Source organism: Hyperoodon ampullatus (assembly GCF_949752795.1).
Source record: "Hyperoodon ampullatus genome assembly, chromosome: 15".
In the NCBI taxonomy this organism is placed as follows: domain Eukaryota; kingdom Metazoa; phylum Chordata; class Mammalia; order Artiodactyla; family Ziphiidae; genus Hyperoodon; species Hyperoodon ampullatus.
This window is the reverse complement of record NC_136928.1, coordinates 50,035,702-50,060,879: the sequence shown is the minus strand read 5'-3', so window position 1 is coordinate 50,060,879 and position 25,178 is coordinate 50,035,702. Positions and strand designations below refer to the sequence as shown.

At 40.7% G+C, this 25,178-nt stretch overlaps 1 protein-coding gene across 1 annotated transcript; it reads left to right on the top strand.

The window, feature by feature from the left end:
* Positions 1 to 7,829: 7,829 nt before the first annotated feature.
* EPCAM (epithelial cell adhesion molecule) lies at positions 7,830 to 18,687 on the top strand (the record flags this gene model as incomplete). The annotated part of the gene is made up of 9 exons (XM_079720654.1): positions 7,830 to 7,905; positions 10,127 to 10,234; positions 10,517 to 10,757; positions 11,910 to 11,975; positions 13,004 to 13,067; positions 14,106 to 14,207; positions 15,393 to 15,593; positions 17,528 to 17,572; positions 18,347 to 18,687. The coding sequence occupies 9 exons, from the start codon at positions 7,830 to 7,832 to the stop codon at positions 18,386 to 18,388; spliced, it is 945 nt and encodes a 314-aa protein (XP_079576780.1). The 3' UTR covers positions 18,389 to 18,687.
* Between the last annotated feature and the right edge of the window lie 6,491 nt (positions 18,688 to 25,178).

Sequence of the window (25,178 nt, the reverse complement as noted above, 5' to 3'; positions counted from 1 at the left end):
CTCAGGAGTCCCTATTGGGACATACAGATGATTCCAGAAAGGAAAGCAATCTACGTGTGCTTTTTTTTTTTTTTTTTTTTTGCGGTACGCAGGCCTCTCACTGTTGTGGCCTCTCCCGTTGCGGAGCACAGGCTCCGGACGCGCAGGCTCAGAGGCCATGGCTCACGGGCCCAGCCGCTCCGTGGCATGTGGGATCTTCCCAGACCGGGACACGAACCCGTGTCCCCTGCATCGGCAGGCAGACTCTCAACCACTGCGCCACCAGGGAAGCCCTAAGTGTGCATTTTTATACTTTGTTGTTTCCTTATCATGCTTTGTAAACTGCCAATGCATTCATTCTCAACCAGCAACATGAGAACCCAGGGCCACCATCCTGTTGGGCCCTGTCCAGTTACCAGGAGAGGGAACTTCCTCACAATTGCGTATGTATACTTGGTTGCTTCAGAGATGTCATTAAACATAAACACTGAAAAAAGCTCTCAGGTTTCATCAAGGCTGTTGCCAACACCATAAATGACCCATCATAAAGACCCCACCCCTCTCTGATACTGATAAGGCAAAGGTTAAGGTCCATCTCTGTTTGTTACACTCTTAATTCCTTCGGTCTAGGCCAGAATACAATTTCTGGAACCAACTGATTCCTCTCTCAGCTGTCTTTAAGAACACTGTATTCTTTTTACACTGTTGAATTAACTCATACACAAAGTAAATGCCCAATATTTGTTAATGATCATGACTCAATCATTCAGGTGGTTATGAGCTAAGACTGGTCACTCCATAGCCCCTGTGTTACCATACTCTCCCAAGAGACCACAGCCACCCCTCTCCATAAGATTGTCACCACCACTACACTCTGCGGGGGTGGGCAGTCATTCTGAAGCTCCTGGACCTTCCTGCTAACTATCCAAAATCCACACATCTCTGGCTGATTTCCCATCTCCCTCCAAAAACCTGTCAGGTTAATCCTGTCATGCTTTATATCTCATTTGCCTCAGTCACTGCCAGGAAAACAAGCCCTCTAGGAGACCCAGCATCAACACCGGACACTCATCCCAGAATCCCTGAGTTCATCGCCTAATCTGATCCAACCCTTCCCTGCCCCTCCCTGAACTCTTCCACTGTGCCCTTTGCAACTCCAGATCCCTCACCATCAAACATCCTGGTAACCTCCTCTTCTTTGAACATTCCCTCCATCTCCTGGCAGTAAGTGAAACTGGTAGTCCCTGATTATCTCATCTCCCGAGCAGCCCTCTCAGGTGGGAGGTATTCATATCCCAGGCACCCAAGGGCCATGGGGTATAGTAGGTGTGCTGCTTGCCTTTTCCAAATTATTTCTTTCCTCTCCTCCTTCTAAACATCCAGCTCCTTTGAAGTCCCTCCTATCACCTCCTGTCCTTCCAGATCACTTACTCAAGGACTCCCATTGTCACAGCTCTTCAACCTTGTCTGGCAGCTGCTTTTCTCTCCTCTCGTCTTCACTTCCAAACCCTGCATAGGTCCCTTGGCCCAGCATTTTCATCCCACTTCTGCAAACATCTTCCCTAACAATTTTGTCCTTCTCTCTTCTGTCATATTGGCCTGAAATATCCCATTCTCTTTGAACCCAACTTCCTAACTTCTCAGAGCCTGCACCCAAGCAGCTGGTCATTGCTGGAGGAAATCACACAAAGTAGTTGAGAGATTTCACTTTGAGTTGGTGATCATGAACCTCAAATGAACACTGCATACTGCCTGGCAAATACTATCAAGTTTTCTGGGAAAGTTCACTTTCCCACTCTAAAATGACTTTCTCCATTTTTCCTCAAAATCTCCCACATTGCAAAGTTTTAAGGAAAAATAGAATGTTTACATAACCTCAAAGTATCTCCCCCAGAATATCTATTAAAATTCTGATGGTTTTAGGGAACTCCCTGGTGGTCCTGTGGTTAGGACTAGGTGCTTTCACTGCTGGTTTGGGTCCTGGTTTGAACCCTTGTCAGGGAACTAAGATCCCGAAAGCCACGTGGCATGGTCACCCCCAACCAAAAAAAAAAAAAAAAAAGCAAACAAAAAAAACCTAACTCTGATGGTTATTTTAAATTAATTAATTTAATTTAATTTATTAATTTATTTTTTGGCTGCGTTGGGTCTTCGTTGCTGCACGGGCTTTCTCTAGTTGCCTCGAGCGGGGCTACTCTTTGTTGCAGTGCACAGGCTTCTCATTGCAGTGGCTTCTCTTGTTGCAGAGCATGGGCTCTAGGCACGTGGGCTTCAGTAGTTGTGGCACACGGGCCAGTAGCTGTGGCTCACGGGCTCTAGAGCGCAGGCCCAGTAGTCGTGGTGCACAGACTTAGTTGCTTCGTGGCATGTGGGATCTTCCCAGACCAGGGCTCGAACCCTTGTCCCCTGCATTGGCAGGCGGATTCTTAACCACTGTGCCACCAGGGAAGCCCTGATGGCTTTAACATCTGTCCACAGTTTCTTTTATACTTCATCATTCAGGAGGTGATACTTAACTTCCCTCCCCTTGAGTGTGGGCTGGATAGAGTGACTCAAATGAATAGAGTATGAAAATGGAAATGTAGCAACTTCACAGTGGGAAAACCTGGCAGACACCACCTTATACAAATGATCCAAGTAATAAATCATGTTGATATCTTGTACCCCCGATATGATTCAATGAGAAGTGTGTAACACCTCTGTGGCATTCTTCCCCCAAACACATAACCTCTGACTACTCATGAGAAAACCTCAGACAAACCCCAACTGAGGGACATTCCACAAAACTGTACTATACAAAATACTCTTGGGGGCTTCCCTGGTGGCGCAGTGGTTGAGAGTCCGCCTGCCGATGCAGGGGACACGGGTTCGTGCCCCGGTCTGGGAGGATCCCACATGCCGCGGAGCGGCTTGGCCCGTGAGCCATGGCCATTGAGCCTGCGTGTCCGGAGCCTGTGCTCCGCAACGGGAGAGGCCACAACAGTGAGAGGCCCACATACCGCAAAAAAAAAAAAAAAAAAATACTCTTCACAAGTGTCAAGGTCATGAGAGAAAAGGAAAGACTGAGAAGTTGTCACAGATTGGTAGACACTAAGGAGATATGATGCCTTAATGCAATATGAGACCTTAGATTGGATGCTGGAACAGTAAAAGATCATTAGTGGAAAAACTGGGAAATTCCCAATAAAGTCAACAGCTTAGTCAATAATATTGTACCAATGTTAACTTCTTATGGTTATGTGAGATGCTAACACTCGGGGATACTGGGGAAAGAACATACGGGAACTCTATACCATATTTTCATCTCTTTCATAAAATCTAAAATTATTTCAAAATAAAATTTAAAATAACACATATCTCCTCATCCTCATACCCTTTTTGCAGCTGGTGACCTCACCTCATACATCCTTGATAAAATAAAATGGTCAGAAGAGTTTCATTCTCCACCACCACATTAGCTAGTATATCTGCATCTGCCTCCATCCTTCTGTTACGGTAGGAAATCTGTCCCTGCTCTTCTCAAGGGCTCACCCCTCCACTCTGGGTCCCATCCTCTCTCCTCTCTCCCTGTCTCAATGTTGTCCCTCCTCTAGTTATTCCTCATCTCCCCTATTTGGTCAATCTCCCCTCTCTCCTGGATCATTTCTATCATCATAGAAACATGTTATATTATCCCTCGGATTAATAAGACCCTTCCCTGAGCCCTCATGCCTCTCAGGTTACTACCTTATTTCTCTCATTGCCTTGGCTACATAATTTCCAGGGCCCAGTACAATTTGAAAATATGGGTTCCTTATTAAAATATTAAGAATTTCAATATTGTTACAGTAGAGCATTATACCAAGTATGGGGCCCTTCTAAGCATGGGGTCCTATATGACGGTGCAGGTTGTATACCCATGAAGCTGGCCTTAAGTGCTAGACTAGGCAAACTAATTTATGGTGGAAAAATCAGAATTGGGATTGCATTTGGAAGGAGCAGGGATGATTTGAAAGAGAAAAATAGAACTTTCTGAAAATGATGGTTATATTTATCTTGATAAGAGTCCATATCACAGGTGCATGAATTTGTCAAACTCATTTAATGTTACACTTACATTTTTTTTCTCCTTATTCTTTCACCACACCAAAAAACCCTCTAAGCAAACACTGATCTCTACATAATGATATACGTACTGAAGTAGTTAGAGAAAAATGTGTAATGAAGCCTGCAGTTGACTTGGAAATGCATCAAAATAATAAGACAGATGAGTAGATAAATGGATAGTTATGTGATGAAGCAAGTACAGTAAAACATTAATGGTATAATCTAAGGCTGGATCTCTTCTCTCAACAACTGATAGAAGTAGACACAAAATCAAAAGGAATTTTCAAGACCTGAAAAATACCATCAACCAATCTGAACACTCCACCTCACAAAAGTTATTCTTTTCGAGTGCACATGGAACATTCACCAAGACAGACCATATGCTGGGGATGAAGGACACCTTAAGAAAGTGGTTGCCTCTGAAGGAACAAGAATCAGGACAGGAAGGAAGCTCTTATTTTTTATTTTAAACTTTATAGTACTACTTGACTTTTATACTATGTACATGCATTTCTTTGATAAAAGTAAAACTTTACTGTATTATTTTAATTATAATAGATATCACTTAAAAAGCACGTACATATTGATATTAATGTACTAAATAGTATACTAAGTGCTTATTATATGGTGCTTTGTATTTTATAAAATAATCTCAGGGGTAGAAAGATATGAAAAGGGTTTTTTCACGGTAGGGGATAGGCATTTTGCTTTGGAGACAAAGTTTACTTTAATGACAAACATAATGACACTTGATAAAAAATTATACACACATATGTATATGTATTAAGGTGGACTCTGAATATACAGACTATTTTTATAAACCTAAACCATGATGAATAATATCTCCCACTCTGCAGGGAGTACATCCTATGAAACCAGGTTCTTTAGGATATGTGAGAAGTAATGAACAAGTAATATGAATACCAAACTGTTAGTTAACAAGGATTATCTAGGAGAGAGAGGGGTTTGCTGAATAGTGGTCAAAAAGAGCTTTCATTCTTCATTCTATATAATGTACTTTTGTTTTCTACTAATGTATTATTCATGAAATAACTAAAATTTTAAGAACTAGTGGCCCTTTATAGCAAATGTTTACACATTACACTCTCCTCTAGCCATCTGCAAGAATAACATTCATCCCATTTAAGGTTTCATTAAATTTTACATATTACACACATATACACACACACATACTCTAAAATCTATGTGAAGAAACTATACTATAGAATATTAAATAAGTAATTTTCTTAAATAGTACCCCTAATTGTTCCTTTTTAAGGAACAGGATAACTTTTCTCCTATACTATTTATATTTAACATGTTATCTTTTTGATTTAGAAGTATCTCTTAACATTCAAGAGAAAGTCACAACCAAAATCCCTAACCTAGCAATACTTTGCACTACCCATTATATCTTTTCTTAACTAGCTTCTCTCCTTTTCTATCCATTCTTTAGCTTTGATGTTGGTTTTTTAATTGGGTTCTTAACTGACAGACTGCAAGAGTTTGGTCAGAAAAGTTTAAATACAATTTTTAATATTGTCATATTTTTTCTTAGTCAAATATATATCAAACTGACTACTGTGAAAATTAAAAAGCAACACCTGTAAATTTTAAGAACAATTTAAAGAATATACTTAGTAGGAAATCTTACCAAGATTTTACGAAATGTTCTTAAATATGGCACTGGAACTAAAAAAGATTCACAAAGCATAAAATGAGAGCAATTTTGAGCAGTGACAAATTGAGAAGGTGTTAAAGAGCTATAAAAATAAATAATATCTTGGATGTATACTCAGATACTATGAGTCGGATTAGTGTGGTGTTTTGTCATTTATTTAATAATCATGTTTATTCAATTCACATTATTGAAATGAACCATTTAATAAACAGCCGTCAAGTTATAAAAAGATGAGGTTTTTCTTGATTAGGTAGGTAACAGATTTAGACCTGGCAATGGAACATTTTGCAAATAAAGCCACAATAACCGGTTTTATTCTTGGGAGAAGTGTGTGTAGTTTGGGGGCTGGCAGTGTGTAACTTTCTGAAAACATCCAAAATGCAGAAGATAACAAAAATCGGGTTGATAGTTGTTCCTGACTTGATAGTACTATTCTTTCCATTTAAAGAAATTTTTGAACAGATCACAAAGTTCCAGAACTAGGTCTAGCTCAGACTTACAGATTTAAAATATTGATAGGATTTCCTTAATATGTCAATAATTAAATAGTTAAATAACTTATTTAACGTCCAACTAAAATTCACATTATACTGGTATTTACTGCAACAAAGTTATTATTTACATTAATCAACTAGCAATAGGCGGATACAACGCACTTAAATTATTGCTCAGTAAAAACATAATCCATGACTTGATATACATTTGTAAAAATTAATCAAATTCAGTTGAATCTTTAAATTGCCTATTCACTTTTCCTCTTTTGAACTTTCTCCGACGATTTAAACTGAAAAAAAAAAAGACTTTTAAAAACAGGTCATAATATTACAGCTAACAAAAATACCATTAAAAACACTTAATACTTTTTTTTTTTTTTTTTTTGCTGTACGTGGGCCTCTCACTGTTGTGGCCTCTCCCATTGCGGAGCACAGGCTCCGGACGCGCAGGCTCAACGGCCATGGCTCACGGGCCCAACCGCTCCGCGGCATGTGGGATCTTCCCAGACCGGGGCACGAACCCGTGTCCCCTGCATCGGCAGGCGGACTCTCAACCACTGCGCCACCAGGGAAGCCCCACTTAATACTTTTAATAATTATTAAAAGCTTCAAGTCACTACACTTAAGAGTGTAACAACAGCGTGTTGTAATTTGAATTCATTTGCACCGAAATAAATTATTGTCCTTCGTTTCTACTTCCTTATATTTTCGAAGTACTCATCAACATTGTTCTCTAATATTAATCGACCCTGGTAATCTCAGTTTCCAGCATTTCGCTCTATGGGAACACCTTCAAGTGCTAAAAAGGCTTATAAGAAAAAGAAAAGAATTATTGAGAATAATTATAAAGATCACATGAGTTTGTCATCCCGAGAGCTAGGGAGATTCTCCTTTTTTTCTAGTTTCAAAGGAGTACAATTAAACGTACAGGTAAAGCTCGAAGGTCTTTTTTTTTTTATTGTGCTTGGGACGGTCTTCCGCTTTTCTTTGTATTCCATTTTACCTTCCGCCTTCATCCTCCCGGCCCCCTCACTCTTTCCTCCAAGTCCAATTTCTTCGACGTTTCAGAGTCGTGCTCCCTCCGGTAAAAAGGAAGTCTCAGTATTTTCAAACTTTCTCCGTGGCCACCCAGGGTCCCACCCTTCCCGCCCCCACCAGCCGCAGGAGCAAGCACCTGGCGAACCCGGCGCACACCTGGGGAGGGGGTGGTATCCCAACGGCCGCGTTCCGAGTGGGGGAGGGGAGGGGAGTCTGTTCCCTCCCCCCGCCTCCCGGCTGTGACTCATAGCCGAGAACTGGCCGTCAGAGGTGAGCTGCCGCGGGCAGGGGCCGGGGGCGGGGCCGCCAGGTCTGGAAGGTCTGCTCCGCCCCGCCGAGCGTCCAAAGCGCGCAGTCCGCCGGCCAGCTCGCACCGTGCTCCCGGCCCCGGGAACCTCGCTGTCGTCCTCCCTACGCGGACCCGCGCGTCCCAGGCCTCGCGCCGTCCCGCCGGCCAGCGGGCTCCCGGCGGCCTACTCTGTCCGCGCGCCCTCCCGCGAGCCCCCGGCCCGCCTCGAGCCCTTCGCGCCCTTGTCCTCGGCGCGCGCAGCATGGCGCCCCCCCACGTCCTTGCGTTCGGGCTCCTGCTCGCCGCGGCGACGGCGGCGGTGGCCGCGGCCCAGGAAGGTGAGGAGCGGAGTTGGGGGGTTAGGAGGACCAAGGGGTGGCGGCCCTCGGCGCCCTAGACGTAACCTGCGGGGACGGGGCGGGCGGCCGCGCTTCTCCGCCCGGAGACTGACGGCGCGGGGCTGCCCAGGCTCTGTGCGGGTGGGAGGGAGCGGGAAGGCGCCCACTCGGGCGGGCCGGAGGGAGCAGCCTCGCTTGGCGCTCTGCGCGCCTCTCTCGGGAAATGGACCGGGGCAGGGGTGGAGGGGCAGGCGGGGAGCAGAGTGGCTGCGGTCGCGGCCGCCTCGACGCGCCCACCTCCTTCGGCCCCTGCGCACTTGGGGTTTTGGCGAAGCGGAAACCTGCCCGGGCCGGGAGGGGACTCTGCGACTGCGACCTGCGGCCCCGCCCCTCCCCGGGCACCTGCGGTGGGCCCCGGATGTGGGTCTCGGGCGGGGACTGGCGGCTGCGGTGAGGCCTCCGGGGCCGCTACGCACCTGTGCGCGGGGAGGAGGGCCTTGACAACGAGGTGTGTGGATGTTTTCTCTTTAAGGATCATATAAATAATGCCAAGTTTATTGTAGGGAACCCAGATATATCGATAATCGTAAAGAGTAAAAAAAAGTCATATTGGAACCACTTCAAGAAAATCCTGTAATTAATAATTGGGTATATTTTTCTTTTAGACATTGCTCTAAACATTACCCTGAACCTAAACACATGGTTTTATGTCTTGATTTTTTCCCCCTACATAATATCCAGAGTTTTCCGTTTCCTTTAGTCTTGAAAAGCATGATTTAAATGGTACAAAACAATCTATAGCCTGGAAGGTCGCACCGTTATCCTAATGTTGGACATGTAGTTTGATTCCAGTTTTTCTTACTCTGGAATAAACATCTTGGCTGCCATCTCTTGATTATTTGTAAGGTCGTGGCTAGCCGCGAAGTGTCAGTTAGCCAAAGTTTCGTGGAAAGGCTTTTGTAGTCTCACCAGCAGGGCTCAGCCTAATTCACTACACTTTCAAAATAATGCAGTTTAATCAACTCATGTTTTTTCAACTTCAATCTGAGACCAAATACTTAATTTTAAATTGCTTTGAAGTGATGATAGCTGCTGTAGGAGTATGTTCAGAAAGTCTGATTGGTCACTTTTAAATATCACATTTAGGCATAAATATGTGCTCTGAGCAGGTATAGCGTAGTGCTGCATAAGATTTTAACTCCTTGAGGACCGGCACTATACTTTCTCTTTTTATGACCCCGATACTGAGTTTAGTGCTGGACAGATTATATAGGTGGTTCGTATTGATTTTAATTTAAACAGGGAAAAACTAAAGCCAACTTGAGATATGAAGGAGCAATATATAAATTCTTTGGTCTGTCATAATTAGTTTTTGTTTTTAAAGATTGCACTCTCTTAGCTAGACGAAGAAATTAGATGTGCTTGCCATTTGAAGTTAAAATGAACTTTTGAGATAGTCGAAGATATAACTATTAAATTGACATCAATATCCAGGATGGGCTGCTTAATAGCACTTTCAAAATCAGGTTCTAGAATTTAATTTAGTTAGGAAATGCACATCCGGAGGTACCTCCAAATTCAATTGAAAGTATAATTTTTCTAAGATACGAAATTGTCCAAGGGTTGAATATGTTCCCATTAAGTCTCAAGAAACATTTCTTATTAAGAAAATGGGGTGGGAAGAGGGAGGTAATGTGAGTTATTCACTGATCATAGAATTGGTACTTTTTTAAATTTAATTTTTATTATATATAGGGATCTAGTTGATTTTACAGTGTGTTTTCGGTGTACAGCAAAATGGTTCAGTTATACATATATCCATTCTTTTTCAGATTCTTTTCCCATATAGGTTACTGTAGAATATTGAGTGGAGTTCCCTGTGCTATACAGCAGGTCCGTGTTATCTATTTTATTTTACTTTTTTTTTTTTTTGCGGTACGTGGGCCTCTCACTGTTGTGGCCTCTCCTGTTGCGGAGCACAGGCTCCGGACACGCAGGCTCAGCGGCCATGGCTCACGGGCCTAGCTGCTCCGTGGCATGTGGGATCTTCCCGGACCGGGACACGAACCCGTGTCCCCTGCATCGGCAGGCGGACTCTCAACCACTGTGCCACCAGGGAAGCCCTAACTTGGACATTATTGTCAGAACGTAATTTAGCTGGTCCACCATCGGAGTTGATAGTTGGATCCTCATTTTTAAAGTGGATTTTTTTCCCCTGCAGGATGTGTGTGTGAAAACTACAAACTGACCACAAACTGCTCTGTGAATGCGCATGGTCAGTGCCAGTGTACTTCAATCGGTACACAACATTCCGTCATTTGCACAAAACGTGAGTAGAATATTATCCTCATTACCTTTAAGTTTTATTTTGACTTATACTTCTTTAATTGATTTGTCTTGAGTCGAGAAGCGTTTAATTGGCTTAAATCTGAATCATGTTATTTTGTCAACATTATCTCATCTCTGAAGTTTCTTATGATTTAGAAAGTGAACCTGGGAACTTATAAGTCTACGGTAATCTTTGGCCCTGGAAGTTTGGAGTAAATTAAATTTTTTCCTTAAGCATACAACTGCAGTTATTTTTCACTTTGACATGATGCTTTCTTTTCAGTGGCTTCCAAATGTTTGGTGATGAAGGCAGAAATGACTGGCTCAAAGGATGGGAGAAGAGTGAAACCAGAGGGCGCTATCCAGAATAATGACGGGCTCTATGATCCCGAGTGTGACGACAAGGGGCTCTTTAAAGCCAAGCAGTGCAATGGCACCTCCACGTGCTGGTGTGTGAACACTGCTGGGGTCAGAAGAACAGATAAGGACAGTGAAATATCCTGCTCCGAGCCAGTGAGGACCTTGTGAGTCGGGCTGCCTATAAATTTCTTGTTTTCATGCTTTTTGGATTTGTTTAATTAAATTTAGTTTTGAACATGTAATATGATTTTGTGACTTAGAATTCAAAAGATAGAAGAGAGTGGACAGTGACAAGCCCCCATCCCATCTCAATCCCCCATTTACTCAGTTTACTTCCGTAGAACTGATGTCATCAGTTTACGCCATAACCTTCCAGAGATCTTCTGTGAATTTGCTAGCAATGTAGTTTTTCTTATTTTTAAATTTTTTTCTTATGGTAGCATACTAAACATAATTTTCCTTAATATATTTTTACTTAACACTCTTCAGTATTTTAAAATACGATTAGTGTTAAATGTATATGAATGATTTAAGCTATGTATATATTTGCTCATTTATTGTGTCTTAGAGCGAGGTATGATTGTTTCAGGGATTATGTAATGGAAAGGAATGGAAACACACTGCAGCTAGATTAAGCCAAAAAGATTTTATTGGAAAGGACTAGAAAGACCAAGGCAGGCACTCTCTCCACTTCTGTCTTCGGAGAGCCTTGTGGCCACTTTTCTGTTTCTCTCAGTGCCTTTTTGTCTCTTCCCATGAACGTGACCCAACATGACCAACTAAGCCTTAGCTGCCTATATATTACTTGTTTTCATGCTTTTTGGATTCATTTAATTAAATTTAGTTTTGAATATGTAATATGTGATCTTTTTTTTTTTTTGCGGTATGCGGGCCTCTCACTGTTGTGGCCTCTCCCGTTGCGGAGCACAGGCTCCGGTCGCGCAGGCTCAGCGGCCATGGCTCACGGGCCCAGCTGCTCCGCGGCATGTGGGATCCTCCCGGACCGGGGCACAAACCCGTATCCCCTGCATCGGCAGGCGGACTCTCAACCACTGCGCCACCAGGGAGGCCCACGTAATATGTGATCTTGAGTGTGGTGACCAGAGGCCAGAGGGTCCATGTTAGAAAGCCTGAGTTCTTTATGAATGATTTGTGTGAGGGCCAAGGAAGAAATGAAGGGCATATCTTTTGTATAGATCCTTTTTCTGTTAATTCTCCTGTAATTCCACTTGGGAATTTGGGTATTAGCATATTAAGAAAATAATATAAAAGGCTGAGTTGTTATGGTCAATCAATACTGTCTTTTTACTTTATAGCTGGATCATCATTGAACTAAAACACAAGACAAGAGAAAAACCTTATGATGTTCAAAGTTTGCAGGCGTAAGTGCTATTAAATGCATTATGTTTGCACAGTTGGTGCTCAGAACTTCCCTCCTACACCATTAGATAAGCTAAAACAAGTCTCAGTGCGTTTTCATATTTCTGAAAAATAAGATACTGTAAATAATATTTTAAACTTTTTTTAAAAAATAGAAGTGCAAGAATTGTACAGATTCCTGTAGTACCCTTCACTCAGATTTACCAGTAAACATTTTGCCACATTTTCTTCTTATATGTTTATGCATATGTGTGTGTACTTTCTATATCTATCTGAGCATGTATAAATATTATTTCCCCAGAACATTTGAGAGCAAGTTCTAGATGTCATGCACCTTGACCCCTAAATACTGTGGTGTATCTTTTCCTAGGAACAAAAGGCATTTTCTTACATAACCACTATACAGTTATCAAATTCAGGAAATTTAATGTTAAACCACATTGTGTCAGTTTTCCCGATGTCCTTTGTGGCAACTTTTTCCCCTCTGACCCAGGACCCAGTCTAAGATCATGCATTTAGTTGTTATGACTATTCAGTCTCTTTAAATATGGAACACTGCTTTGGCCTTTCTTTGTCTTTGTTTTTCCAATAAAATTTAAATTTTTAATTAATATTTGAATTATAAACCATGACATTGATATTTTTGAAGAGTATGGGCAAATTGTTTTATAGAATGTCCCTCAATTTTGGATTTGTCTCATGTTTCCTCATAATTAAATACAGGTAATTCATTTTTGATAGGAAAGCTACTTAAAGTGATCTTGTGTCTGTCTCAGTACCTCACACTGGGAGGCGCACGACATCAGCTTGTCCCTTTACTAGTAATGTTAACTGTGGTCAGGGTGGTGTCCACCAGGTTTCTCTACTATGGAGTTACCACTTTCCTTTTTGTAATTAATAAGTATAATCTGTGGGTAGATACTTGGATACTGTGTAAATATCCTGTTTCTAGTCAAACTAGAACTCAGCAGTTTTTGCATCAATTATTATGATGATAGTTGTAAAATGGCATAAAATTTTTTATTTACAGTGCACTCAAGGAGGTAATCACAAGTCGATATCAACTGGATCCAAAATATATCACAAATATTCTGGTGAGATTTTTTTTAGCAAGTGAGCTTTAACAGAAAATTGGTCGGATAGTTTGGTTTGGGAATGATTTTTGATAGTGGTTAAACTGCATTTGAATAACAGTTTAAGCCCTGGGCACTTAATCCTGCAAATCCCCTGTTATTGTTTTCCTTCCGTAGTCTTTGAAAACCTCAGTTTACCCTTAAAGAAAATGTAGTGTCTCTTACTATTCTAACACATGCCAGTCTTCACACCTTGGAAAACCTCTCTCTGTGGTTGTTTTTGGCAATACTTAGGATGCTACGTAGTCCTGTTTTCTCTGGTTTCAGGAGCTAGTCTTTAACCAGTTAGCCCTTCCTTAACTCTTTCAGCTTTGGTTGAAAAATGCTTGAATAGTGTGATGGAACTCTTTCAAGGCAGAAAATTGCTGTCATTTTTTAAAAGACTTTTTGGTAGGGACAGACTTTTCCTTCCTAAAAACAGAACATGGTAAATGCCACTGCATTTTGGATTGCATTTCTTTGGCATTTTAGCATTAAAGTAGTTCTAACCAAATAAGGTACTTTAATATCTTGTTTAAAATCTTTTAAAAATTCTCTTTTGGGGCTTCCCTGGTGGCGCAGTGGTTGAGAGTCCGCCTGCCGATGCAGGGGACATGGGTTCGTGCCCTGGTCCGGGAAGATCCCACATGCCACGGAGCGGCTGAGCCCGTGAGCCATGGCCGCTGAGCCTGCGCGTCCGGAGCCTGTGGTCCGCAACGAGAGAGGCCACAACAGTGAGAGGCCCACGTACCGCAAAAAAAAAAAATTCTCTTTTGAAGAGAAAATTATAATTATCTTTGGTTGCATTGCTATTTTAATTCCTTTGGATAGATTTTTAAAACCTCCCAAAGATTTTGAAATTATTAGTGATAAACCCAATTATCCACTAATGGCAAGAAACACTGACACCTGCAGATTACAGAAAATCAAACACTGAATATTCTGATTATTGAACAATGATATTTTCATACAGTTTTGGTTATAGTAATATTAATTTGTATTTTTCCATTTTTCCCCCAGTATGAGAATGATGTTATCGTTATTGACCTGGTACAAAATTCTTCTCAGAAAACTCAGAATGATGTGGACATAGCTGATGTGGCTTATTATTTTGAAAAAGATGTGAGTATAATCTTCCTCATTTTATTCTTGTGTTTAGAAATGTAATGTTGTCTATCATGCCTCAGTGGATTCAAGATCTTTCACCTGTTTCTCTACTTTTAGATCAACTGTGTGAATAACTGTTCTCCAACTGGTTCTCATGCTGCAATTAATTTTGTCCTCCTTGTCGTTCACAGTCACCTTTCTTAAACCCCTTTCTTACTTGTTTGTATATTTATGCCTTTTTATCACATTGTTCTGCCTAGAATATCTTCTCTTCTATGATTCTTATTACCTCCTTGGCAGTTATTTAGTTTGTGAGTGTAGCCTTCACCTACTATAATTTCCATTAACAAGAGACTATGTAAAAAATGCTGTGTAACTGGTGTGATTAAAATGTTTGTTTAAACTTTAATATACTGAAGTGAGCTATTTTCTTCTTTTTTTTTTTTTCCTGAGCCCATCTCCTGGAATTTCAGTTACGTGTATGTTAGACCACTTGATAGTAACCACAGGGGCACTGAGGCTTTGTTCTTTTTTAAAAAATTTTTTTGGCTGTGCTGTACAGCATGGGAGATCTTAGTTCCCTGACCAGGGATCGAACCCGTGCCCCCTGAAATGGAAGCATGGAGTATTAACCACTGGACCACCAGGGAAGTCCCTAAAGTGAGCTATTTTCTGATGAAATCTGGGATTCACTTCAAAATAACAAGGCCAAGGAATTCCCTGGCAGTCCAGTGGTTAGGACTCCGTGATTTCACTGCCAAGGGCTAGAGTTCGATCCCTGGTCAGGGAACTAAGATCCCACAAGCCAAGCGATGCAGCAAAACAAAACAAAACCCCACAAAACAAACAAACAAAACAAAAAACCAGGCTGGGAGAGGCTGGGGGTGTGAGGATAGAAGGAAGAGTAGATAAAATAAGGTTGGCCACGTGTTTATGTTATTGAATCTGCATTAACAGGTACATGGGATCTCATTATTCTATTCTTTCTACTTTTGTATATGTTTGAAATTTTCCTGTCATTAAAGTGGTGGGGTTTTTTTGGTTTTTTCTTTCTTATGTTTCAATGGATGAGATTGTTATCACCAAAACCATAAAGATTCTTGGCAGCAGTTCTTTTGGTACGTAATTGGCACGTAATTCTATGTGGCCATGGTAGGTTTTCTTAACTATTTTAAAATGCTTTTCTCCTTCTCAATGTAGGTTAAAGATGAATCCTTGTTCCAGTCCAAAAGGATGGACCTGAGAGTAAATGGGGAACTACTGGATCTGGATCCTGGTCGAACTTCAATTTACTATGTTGATGAAAAACCACCTGAATTTTCAATGCAGGGTCTACAAGCTGGTATAATTGCTGTCATTGTGGTTGTGGCAGTAGCAATTACTGCTGGAATTGTTGTGCTGGTGAGCATAGGACAAGTAAAATTTCATTTCAGGGTCTCTTCTTTGAAGAAAAGGTGATAATATGAAAAAGCCACAACCGTGTTCCAAAACAAGTTAATGAAACCAAGTCTTCATTTTTTGTAATCCTTTATGCTGAATGAATCTATTGCATTTCCGGTCCCTTTTTATAAAATAGTCAACCTTATGAAGCAAGAAAGGATACTGATCTGAGAAAAGCTTGTAGCTGAGCACCTCACAGGTTGGTTACCTTGCTATCAAATAGCAAACACCCTTCAGTTGTCCTCACTGCACACAGGAGTGCAGTTCAACACTGTTGCCAGGGTTAGTGCAAAATAACCTGAATTCCCAAACCATTCAGTAAGATGAAACTACAGAACACAAACTAATGTTAGCATAAAAAAGAATTAAAAGGGATAAATATGAAGCAACAGTTCAAAATAAAAGATTTAATGTAAACTGAACTTAGCAGTGCTTCAGAAGAAGACTGTATCACCTGAACAAGCAGCATTTGTTCTAGATATGTAAGGGTACTTCAGCATCAGGAAATTTTACCAACACAACAAATTCAGAAATAGATTTGATGGTATATGAGAAGTTATATTTTCAGTTCAGCAGCATTATCACACTTGGCTATCCATCTGGAAGAAAACAAAAGTTGGATTCCTGTTTCACCCCACCAGGGCTGGCAGTATTGCTCAACTGTGTGTGAATAGCACGTTTTGAAGCACAGCAGCGTGAAAGGAGTTGGGCAGTACACCCACGTTCAAACACAAATTCTAGATGGGTTATAGTTCAAAATGTTAAAGAATAAGATAAGTCTCAAAATTAATTTAGGAGATGTTGTACAACCTTGTGGTAAAAGAAACCAAGTAAGGTGGGAAATCTGGAATCCATGAAGGAAGAAGTATATATTTGACTTCATTGAAATTAAATATTTTATATGGCAGAGATACTGTAAAGTGAAAAAAATGTCAATGATAGGCTGGGGGAAAATATTCACGATGCATAAAACAAGATTATTATGCATACTATATAAAGGGTTCTTAGAAAATGATTAGGAAACTAAAGAAAGAGTGGTAACAGGTGTGAATAGATAATTTACAGAAAAGGAATTCCACATGGCAGATAAACACAAAGGTAGAAATCTAATTGTCCTACAGAAATGAAAGCACAAGTACATAAGGAAGCATGGTCAAAGTCGTATATTCCAGCGTTGCTAGTAAGGGTGAATCTGGAAACAACCTGAGTGTACATCCAGAGGAGGATGGATGAGTAAACTGGGGGGTATCCATGCCATGGAGTAAAGTGGCTATTAAAAAGAAGGAGTTCAAAAAAAAAAAAAGGAGTTCAATCTATAGCTTTTGATCTGGAAGGATTCCTGTGATGTGGATACAGGCTGTGCAAAGAGGGAAATGATACTCTGCATGATCCCATTTTTTTTTGAGACCCCCTAAAACTTGTATGCATATGTTCATATATTTGTATTAGGATGGAAAAAGATGTGGAAGAATGCACACTAAGCTGTTAAATTTCACTAAAAAGATTATTCATTGTTTTCTCAGTGCATTTGCGAAACAATGTCTACGGATAGATTTTAAAATTAAATTTGTTCATATCAGAATTGTGTTCATTAAAAGCATATGTGTCGGCTTCCCTGGTGGCGCAGTGGTTGAGAGTCCGCCTGCCGATGCAGGGGAAACGGGTTCGTGCCCCGGTCTGGGAAGATCCCACATGCCGCAGAGTGGCTGGGCCCGTGAGCCATGGCCGCTGGGCCTGTGCGTCCGGAGCCTGTGCTCCGCAGCGGGAGAGGCCACAACAGTGAGAGGCCCACGTACCGCAAAAAAAAAAAAAAAAAAAAAGCATATGTGTCAATTTAAACTAACTTTTTGTTTGGGTAGCAGTCCTCAAATAGTAATCATTTTTCTTCCATATAGGTTGTTTCCAGAAAGAAAAGAATGGCAAAATATGAGAAAGCTGAGGTAAGTGGATTATTTAATTAAAAGGCCCTTGTTTTAATCTCTTACTCCTAATAATCCCTATACCTTCCAGACACTGACAGGTCTCAATTACACTTGAGTCCCTTTATAGTATAGTCCTTAGGGTCTTAGGGAGAGTCTCACAATGCTAAATTTTCTTTCACGAGTTCCATAGCAGACCAGATATATTGAATTCTGACCACTTATTGGCTGGGCAAGTTATTTAACTTCCCTTAAGCCTCCATGTTTCCTTTATCTGTAAGACAGGGATAATAGTACAGACCCATTGTAAGGATTTAATAAAGTAATCTGTGTAAAGTGTCGATCCCATGCTTGCCGCACAGCAAGATGTTTGCCATCCGCAGTAGTTGTCATCATCATGTCTCGGTTCTGCCTATAATTAGTTGTGCGATCTCAGACAAATCATTTAATTCTAAACTTCAGTTTCCTCACCCATAAAGTAAAAGATTCGTAATAGAAAATGAATTGGTTCTTCCTATATTTAAAAATGGTATACATTTAACAAAAATATTACCCATTCTTAAAGATTTAGCTTACCTGCTACTTCCCCCTGTCACTTTGGCCATCTTATCTCTAAAAAGCAATTTGGATCATGTACTTAATGTGTGCTTCCTTGTAATATACCTTTTTTTAAAAAAATTTAAATAAGTCATAAATGTGGAGAATTTTCTTGCTTTTTGTTTTCTAAGCCAGTTTCAGAATGAACAAAAGACTGGGTCCAAAATTATTTTAATTTTTTCTTTTTCCCTCTTTCAGATAAAGGAGATGGGTGAAATGCATAGGGAACTCAATGCATAACACTAATTTGAAGAGTAACTATAAGGGAAATTAGCAAACAGACTCATTACAAACGTATGAACGTGGGGCAAAGAGAAGATCTTTGAAGACCACTATTGTGTTAGTTAACATCATATATTTGTAACAGTTAAACCTGTATTCAAAATATAAGCAGTTGAAATTGACTTTACTAATCTTAAAATTTGACCGCAAGTGTCATATATATGCAGATCTGATATAAAACCCAGAATTTGAACTGCATAGTTTGAATTATTTATGCCTAACATTGAAGGGTATACATTAAATATGCTTCCACAGTAGAGTCTGAGTGACTACTGTCTTGTCTGTTTGTGGTTAAATAGCTGCCTTTCTGTCTACTTTGAGTCGTGTACATATAAATGTTTTTTATGAACTATGAAATAAAACACTTAAAAAATGAGTTTCCTAACTTCATTTGAATCATATTGAATCAAATTTCATAGTATACAAATAATAGGTTAAGAAATGCTCTGAATGCTAGCTACAAATTAGAATTTGCATGAGTCCTTATAATCATGTATATTCAATATAAAGTTTATAACCTGTAGTGTGTAACTTCTTTTTTTTTTAATAACATGTTTAAAAAATATATATTTATCTATTTTGGCTGCGCCAGGTCTTTGTTGCAGCACGCAGGCTCTTTAGTTGTGGCATGTGGACTTCTTAGTAGCGGCATGCAGGATCTAGTTCCCCCACCAGGGGTTGAACCTGGGCCCCCTGCATTGGGAGCACGGAGTCTTACTCACTGGGGCACCAGGGAAGTCCCTGTAGTGTGTAACATCTACACAGAAAAACCAAACAATTTTATTCTGCAGGCATCTAAGATTCTATTTTAGTCAAAGTGGCGTTTTGACAGACACTTAATACCTTGAGGCAGAATTGATGGAGAATGTTGTGAACCATGAATTCCATGGTTGGTTGAACTAGAAGCACCAGTTTTTCAACTGAATAATTATGGTACAAACACATTTTATATGAAGTTAAAGTATCCTGAAATATTTTGCTTTTCTTAGGAAAAATTTTTAAACACTATGAAAACATTAAAGAAAATATAAAAACTAGATTTAAACATTTACCTATGATTTTTATCCCTTCTGTAGTAGGCAAATTCTAGGATGGCCCCTAAGATTTCTTACCCATGATATATATGCTGTATGTAATTTCTTCCCTTAGAGTGTGGGCAAGATCTGTGAATATGATAGGCTATCACCCCTGAGATTAAGTTATATGGCAAAGGTGAAGGGATTTTGTAGATGCAGTTAAGATCCCTCATCACTTGACTCAAGGGAGATTACAAAAGAGTGCCTAGAAGTAAGAGACAAAAAGCAGAAATAAACGTGCTCTCCTGTTAGCCTTAAAGCAAGCTGCCGTGTTTTGGAGAGAGTCACCTATCAGGAAATGGCAGGCCGACCCTAGTGGCTGAGGGCCTCAGTCCCTCAACCATGGAAGTGAATTCTGTCAACAAGCAGTGAGCTCGGAAGAGGACTTCAGCTCCTGATGAGAGCAACCCTGGTGACATTTTCACTGGAGTCTTGAGACCCTGAGGAAAAGACCCAGTCACGCTTTGCTTGGACTCCAGACCTATAGAAAGTGAGGTGATAAATGTTTATTGTTTTAAGATGCTAAATTTGTGGTAATTTGTCACACAGCAACAAAAATTAGTAGTAGAAAGTAATGAGAACTTTAAAGACAGAATAGCAGATACAAGGAGCAGCCACCACCCCAGGGCTGAGACAGCACCCAGAGAAGAGGCCCTCTACTTCTGCCAAGCCCCACACCCTGGGCTGGAATCCAGACCTTGTGGGAGAGGGCATTGTGGCCTGATAAAGAGCAGAGAAGTTGCTGTGGTGCTGCACTGGCAGAACTTTTTGAAAATTTCTCTTGTGGAACTTGCTGGAAAAATTTGCTCTCAAGGGCAGGAGTCATAAAACTGTAGCCTGCAGCCTGGTCTACCACCTGTTTTTAAACAGTCTGGGAGTTACGGATGGTTTTTGCATTTTAAATGGTTGAAAAAATTTAAAGAACATTTCATGATATGTGAACATTACATGGAATAAAAATCTGTGTCCATAAAATTTTATTGGAGCACAGCTACACTCATTTGTTTATGTGTTGTGTGTGGCTGATTTGCACTACAAGGGCAGTTGAGTAATTGTAACAGACCGGGCCAGTGGAATGCAAAGCCTAACTATTACTCTGGTCCTTTACAGAAAAAGTTTGCTGACGCCTGCTTTAGGGTGCTGAGGGATAGCTCCTCATAGGGAGGTGTCCTGGCCGACACCTACGGCACTGTATAAAGCTGCCTTTTATAGCTGGGTGTAGCAGTTTTGGTGTTCCAGGAAGCTGCCATCTGCTGTCCAGGGCTGCAGAAGCCCTGGGTGCTGCAGGAGCTGGGCACTGGGGAAGCAGCAGGTGCCACAGGGGAAACAATACCCTTTCTTCTTGCAGTGTCTCTTCAGCGCCCTCTACCGACAAAGCTTCAGAGCATGCACTAAGGGTGAATTTGGAGCTAAGAGGTAATTAAATCAGTAACTCTTCAACCCAGTGCCCTCTAGTTTCTGTTCTACCTCTTCTGAAGCTACTCCTGCCAAAAGTCAACACTGACCAGCTAATTGCCAATTTCCCCAGTATTGAATCGTTTGATCTCTCCACAGCTTATCACCACAATGACTGCCCCATATCCTACCCCAGTATGTTGCCTACAGATTTTCTTCTTTGGCTTCACTGGCATTACTCTCCTCTGTTTTGTTTTCTCTTCTGCTGACTCTGAAATACTGATGTTCCCAGGATTTATCCTTTCTTCTATTTTTTCCTTTTTCTTCTGGGAGGATTTCATCATTCCCTTCCCTTGCTTTAGTTACCATCCAAGTCCTGATGATAACAGAAATACCATCTCCATTCTTGTAATTCACCCTGAGTTCTACCCTAAACTATGTTTCACTTAACTAGCCTTTAATGACCTCATCATCTTCCTCCAAAAACCTAGTGAACTCTTATATTCTCAGAATCAGTTAATGGCATTGTAACCAGGTACCAAGTCCCAAGTTCTTTTTTCTCTCTTAACTTCTCCATTCTTTTAGTCATCAGGCCCTGAGATTCTCCCTCAGGAATAAATCTGCCTCTAATTTGCCTCTCTTACACATTTTCACTGATCTCTTCATCACCAGTCTATTCCCTTTCTAAACCAAATCCCACATTGCTCCCAGAATTATTTGCCTAAAGTTGATCCTAGCACTTTTCTGCCCCTTCCCCCTGCCAGTCTGGCCCTGCACTGGGTGCCGTTTCCCCTTTTGGCTGCCCAGCATCCATCTCCTCTTCCATTTGGGGAGAATCCTGTGTGTGGTATTGGGAGCCAGTTCTCCAACTCCCTCTGCAGAAATTTAAGGGTGGTTATCCTCCCTCTGCTCTGAGCATCAGGGCACAGGCACCTCCACCTAGGACTTGGAATCTTGTGATGAAAACAAAGAACAGTTGAGAAAACTCTCAAGGGCAGCGATGGGGTGAGACCAATGGCAGCCACAGGCGTGTTCCACGGGTGGGATCCCAGCCCTCTAGCTATGGTCACTCTGCCTGGCCTCTCTTGGTTCCTCCTTTGTCTCCACTGCCAATACCCTGCTCCAAAACTTTACCACTTGCCTAGATGTAATTTCTGGCTTCCTTCCTCTTCGCTCTCAATCCTTCCTGTGTATTATTCCCAGAACAACAAAAATGGTCACAATCTACCTTATTTCCCATTATACTTCAATATATCCAACTTTGCTGCATTCAAGATTTTCCTTCCCATTCTTCAAATGTTCCTGTTCCCCAGTCCTTTTATATTTTGCTTGGGCTTGACCATGTCTTTGTTTATGTTCTTTCTTTTCTTTTTTTTAATTGAGGTATAGTTGATGTACAATGTTATATAAGTTTCAGGTGTACAACATAGTGATTTACAATTTTTAAAGTTTATATTCTTTTTTTTTAACATCTTTATTAGAGTATAATTGCTTTACAATGGTGTGTTAAAGGTTATATTCTTATGTTCTTTCTTACATCTGGAATATCCTCTACTTAGTCAAGGCCCAGCTTAAGATTCCCTTTCATGAAGCCTTTCTTAACACTTTAGTCTCAGCTCTTTCTACTTCTTTCAACATGAAGGGGATCAGGATATGCTACCCCCAAATATGCCACTTTGGCATAAGGATTTTTTTGAGCTAAAGGCAATTGAGAATCAACAGATGCAGAAAGAGTTCTCTGCCCTCCCCTTATCGGCCTAAAATCAGGGCAGAAATTTCCCTTTGTGAAGGTGTTCCCCCGCCCCCGCCCCCACCAACCCATCACCAGAGAGAGAGAGTTGACACTGAGATGAGTTTGCATAACTAGACCTTACTGCAACAGCCCTTATCTTCCGTTAGTTCTCCCATATATTTCCTGGTTACTTCCCCACAATTGTCATCTCTGGAAGCCCAAACCCTCTTTCCTTTGTTAAGAGGATATATGAGACCCTGAGTCTAACTGATTCTTTGATATTTACTTTTCTGTGAACTCCTGTGCATGTATATATTAATAAAAATTGTGCCTTTTCCCCCATTAATCTGTCTTTTATTAGTTTAATTCACATACTACCAGTAACTGAACTTAAGAGAGTAGAGAAAAAGTTTTCCCTCCTCAATAAACACAACCCTTTCTGTAGATACAACATAATTTCAGTTATTTCCCATCATCCTAAAACATGGCTCCCCAACCCCTCTAAAAATTCCCACTGACCTTGCTTCCCTAACAAGCTGCCATTTCTATCTCTTTTCCGTTCTTAACAAACTTCTTAAATAGAACTAGCACATTTTGTTTTCAGAATGAAATTTTCAATCCATAGAGCTTCTGTTGCCCACATCAACCAACCAAAGAGCTTTCTCAAAAACCAATGACTTCTTCAGATCATTTGCCCACTTTTAAACTGGGTTATTTATCTTTCTATTATTGAGATGTAAGATGTCTTTATAGATTCTGAATACGAGTCCTTTGTCAGATATATAATTTGCGAATATTTTCTCAGAAGAACATACAGAGCACATGAAAAGATACTCAATATCATTAGTCATTAGGGAAATGAAAATCGAAACCACAATAAGATACCATTCATACCCACTAAGATGGCTAGAATCAAAAAGACAGACAGCAACAAGTGTGGGTGAGGATGTGGAAAAGCTGGAACACTTATACATTGCTAAAGAGAATGTAAAATGTTGCAGGCATTTTGGAAAAGTTTTACAATTCCTCAAAATGTTAAACATAGCATGTTAAACATATGGGTTATAGTTTAACATGAGGACTGTAGCTAAATATATATTAAAAGTATGATATAGTAGTCCCACTTCTAGGTATATATCGAAGAGAAATCAAAACATTTGTCCACATAAGAACTTGTAAATGAATGTTCATAGCAGCATTATTCATGATGGCCAAAAGTGGAAACAATCCAAACGTCCACCAACTGATGAATGAATAGATAAAATGTGGTATAGCCATTCAATAATACATTATTTGGTAATAAAAAGGAGTGAAGTATTGACACATGTTATGATGTGAATGAACTTTAAAAACATGTTTAGAGAAAGAATCCAGTCCCTAAACACCCTATATTGTATGATTCCATTTACATGAAATGCCCAGAAAAGGCAAATTTATAGAGACAGAAAGTTGATCTGTGGTTGCCAGGAACTAGGGGGAGAAGGAAATAGGGAGTGACTGCTAATTGTATGGAGTTTCTTTTTGGAGTGACAAAATGTTCTAAAATTAGATTGTTGTGATGGTTATACAACCCTGTTAATATACCAAAAATCATTGAGTTATATACTTTAAATGGATGAATTATGCAGTATGTAAATTATATCTCCATAAAGCTGTTTAAAAAAGAAAAAGATGTCTTAATACTCAGCTCCAGGGGCCATTTTTAGTTGTCCTTTCTCTGAAACTGCAGCTGCTGACATGGTTGACAGCACGTTACTTATTGTCATTCTTTAATAATGGAATAATACAACCAAATTACAAAAATTTTAGAAACTAGAGTGGTGGCAAAATTAGTGTTGAATATGAATTTCTCATTGGCATATTATCATAGAAAACTGAGCTAACAATTATTTATTTTTAGAAATTTATTTATTTATTTTATTTTGGGCTGCATTGGGTCTTCCTTGCGGCGAGCAGGGGCTGCTCTTTGTTGTGGTGCACGGGCTTCTCATTGCGGTGGCTTCTCCTGTTGCCAAGCATAGAATCTAGGTGCGTGGGCTTCAGTAGTTGTGGCACGTGGGGTCAGTAGTTGTGCCTCGCGGGCTCTAGAGCGCAGGCTCAGTAGTTGTAGCACTCGGACTCAGTACTTGTGGCGCACGGACTTAGTTGCTCCACGGCTTGTGGGATATTCCCAGACCAGCGCTTGAACCCATGTCCCCTGCATTGGCAGGTGGATTCTCAGCCACTGCACCACCAAGGAACTCCCTGAGCTAGCAATAATTTATTTCTAAGATTAAGTTAAGACGCAAGAGGGAGGAGATATGGGGATATATGTATATGTATAGCTGATTCACTTTGTTATAAAGCAGAAACTAGCACACCATTGTAAAGCAATTATACTCCAATAAAGATGTTACAGAAAAAACGATTAATTGGGCCTCCCAGGTGGCGCAGTGGTTGAGAGTCCGCCTGCCGATGCAGCGGACACGGGTTCGTGCCCTGGTCTGGGAAGATCCCACATGCCGCGGAGCAGCTGGGTCCGTGAGCCATGGCTACTGAGCCTGCG